Source organism: Penaeus monodon, chromosome 34, assembly GCF_015228065.2.
Source record: "Penaeus monodon isolate SGIC_2016 chromosome 34, NSTDA_Pmon_1, whole genome shotgun sequence".
In the NCBI taxonomy this organism is placed as follows: Eukaryota; Metazoa; Arthropoda; class Malacostraca; order Decapoda; family Penaeidae; genus Penaeus; species Penaeus monodon.
Window position 1 is genome coordinate 20,311,372 of NC_051419.1, and position 2,406 is coordinate 20,313,777.

The following is a 2,406-nucleotide window of genomic DNA, read 5'->3' on the forward strand; positions in this document are numbered from 1 at the left end:
CTGACATACAAATTACTTTCAATGTCTATATCATACCTATTGTTATTTTTATATCGGCATAGAATGGGACGAATGCCACGGTATTCAGTCTTTGGAGATGGAGGTAAATTTCAAGTCTTCAGACATTTATTTCGTTTGCAAATACATGTTCAGCATATGTTGATCCTTAACGCATGTACAAATCCAAATTTTCGTACAGTACTGACTTTATGCACACCACTCTACTTGTCCCATACACATAGTAAGCGAATGGATATAATATAATTAGTTTCAACTATCTGTTTATGACTTCCATTAAAAAGCATGCCATAAGGTGGCGATAGGTTACAGGTGTATAAATGTTAGTCAACGCTCTTTGGGTGGTTAAAAACAAAGGGCAGTATCCTCCTCAGTGATTTCATGCTGTCCTTTTCACCACGCCTTTCGTCCATTTACGTTAGAGGTCGTTGTTTTATAATTACGTTTTTATTACATAAGCTCTGACTCACGCACCTTCAGTCACTATGGTGATGTCCATGAAAATCAAATCAACATCTTTTTTTTTCTCTCTCTCTCTTTTCACAGGATATATCATGATCTATATAAATAAAGGGACTTCACAGTGGTGGAACATGAAGTGCTTGAAGTATAGTATAGTGCCCTTTGTGTCACTGAGTGCTCTTTCCTATCGTATTGGGTCAATAACTTTTTATTGTCTGTAGTATTTTCCTATCTTTTAAACTATGTTTTAATAATATTTAAATGTATATGAAGCAGAATATTGTGATTTATATGATAAGCGATATAAGTCGATATATGTTATCTTGACTAATCTTACACACAATGCCGTATTCCAAATCATTATGGACAGGAAATGTCAAACATTTTCCTTAATTAATTGAATCATTTCAATAACTTGCAAGACTTTGTGAATTTCATTTTAAAAATGCTAATACCCCTGCTCTTCTGGCAGTGCGGTTTTCTGTCTTAATTTCCCGACTGTGTGATTAGCCAAGCTGCTATCAGCCCCTTCTTTGCAATCTGTTATGTGTCTATACCCAAATGATAATCTTGCCCTGTTTATTTCCTATAACTAAAGAAATGCTAATCCACTAAAAACAGGTACCTTTCTCTTAATTCAATGCCCTTAATTATACGAACTACTTTCCCCGATTAGCTAAATTCCCCCCTCCCTAAATGCACCGATTCCTACTGACTCCTTCCCCCGTCGCCGTCGTAGGACTCGCTGCACTCGCCGCCGGCCCTCTTGCCCTTCGGAACGGCGTCCGGGAAGGCTTCTCTCGGCGGCAAGAGCGAGAACATCGTCACGTTCCGAGCGTATTGCCTCGACTTGCGGAATTTCTCGTCCGTCCCGTGCAGCCGGTCCAGGATGCCCAGCACGCCGTAGCACTGGTTGAATCTGCGAGTGGTTCAGTGATGTTTTTTTGGGGGCATTTTAAGGGGTATCTGGATGCCATTTTCGCTGACTATTTTAGGCACGGGCAAAGTGTGTTTAAAGGCATAAGGAATTAAAAGATGAAGTATGTTCCTCAAAGATAAGGAAATAGCAAGCCTGCCTTTTGGAAACATGTGAGGACAGATAAAAGCCATGGCAATTCCTAATTGTATAACCTACTACATGAAATACGTGAGGAGGAAGAGATATGATAAATCACCCGAACAAATCGCTCTATTCCAAAAAATGGCTCTACTCAAATTTTAACTTCGGTGGCATTAGAATATAGAAAAAAGAGGGAAACATCATCATAGCAAAAGGAAAATAGGCAAAATTCGATTCAGGAAAATTTCACGATTTTGTCTCAACTTGAGGCACTGAACGTTCCCTTCCGAAGTAAATCCAGCATGAAGACTGGATTTTTCAATTATACTCCATTCATGTGCCGTTGAGTGACTAAATGAAATACATGGAATGAAATGATGGAAAGATACATACACAAAAACCCACAAAAACTTATTCACTTTAGAACCTGAGCTGAATTCCTTACTTGAGATGATGGTAGTCGTGGGCCTCGGGCGACGGGAAGAAGGGCAGGTGGTACCCGCTGTGGGCGTTGATGGTGCTGAGGTTGGCGAGGCCGCACCACAGCCAGACCGTGGCCGGGTGCGAGCCCAGGAGTATCGGCCCGAGGATGATGGGAGCGATGTTGGAGATGATGTGCTCCACGGGGTGCGTGTACAGGGCGGTCACCGAGACGGGGCTCTGCCACTCGTGGTGCCACTTGTGGAAATGCTTGTACAGCAGGCGGTGGTGGAACAGCCTGGTGGGAAAAGACGGCTAATTGGGTTTTGAATGCAGGTTTCCCTTCCAGAGCCTACGGTGAGTGGCGAGATTTGTGGTCATCATTTCACGTGTTTATTTCGGAGACAAGTATGAGAAAAAAAAAAATTGAAGTGTTAGAATTATAC

At 41.8% G+C, this 2,406-nt stretch overlaps 1 protein-coding gene across 1 annotated transcript in view; it reads right to left on the reverse strand.

Moving 5' to 3' along the window:
• Positions 1 to 108: 108 nt before the first annotated feature.
• Positions 109 to 2,406, reverse strand: part of LOC119594636 (fatty acid hydroxylase domain-containing protein 2-like) — an 8,593-nt gene continuing 6,295 nt past the window's right edge. Inside the window, exons 6-7 of the mRNA XM_037943686.1 lie at positions 1,986 to 2,258; positions 109 to 1,399 (exon numbers count right to left, since the gene is read on the reverse strand). Coding sequence (XP_037799614.1) covers positions 1,189 to 1,399; positions 1,986 to 2,258 — 484 coding nt within the window. The 3' untranslated portion in view covers positions 109 to 1,188. The remainder of the gene's footprint in view (positions 1,400 to 1,985; positions 2,259 to 2,406) is intronic.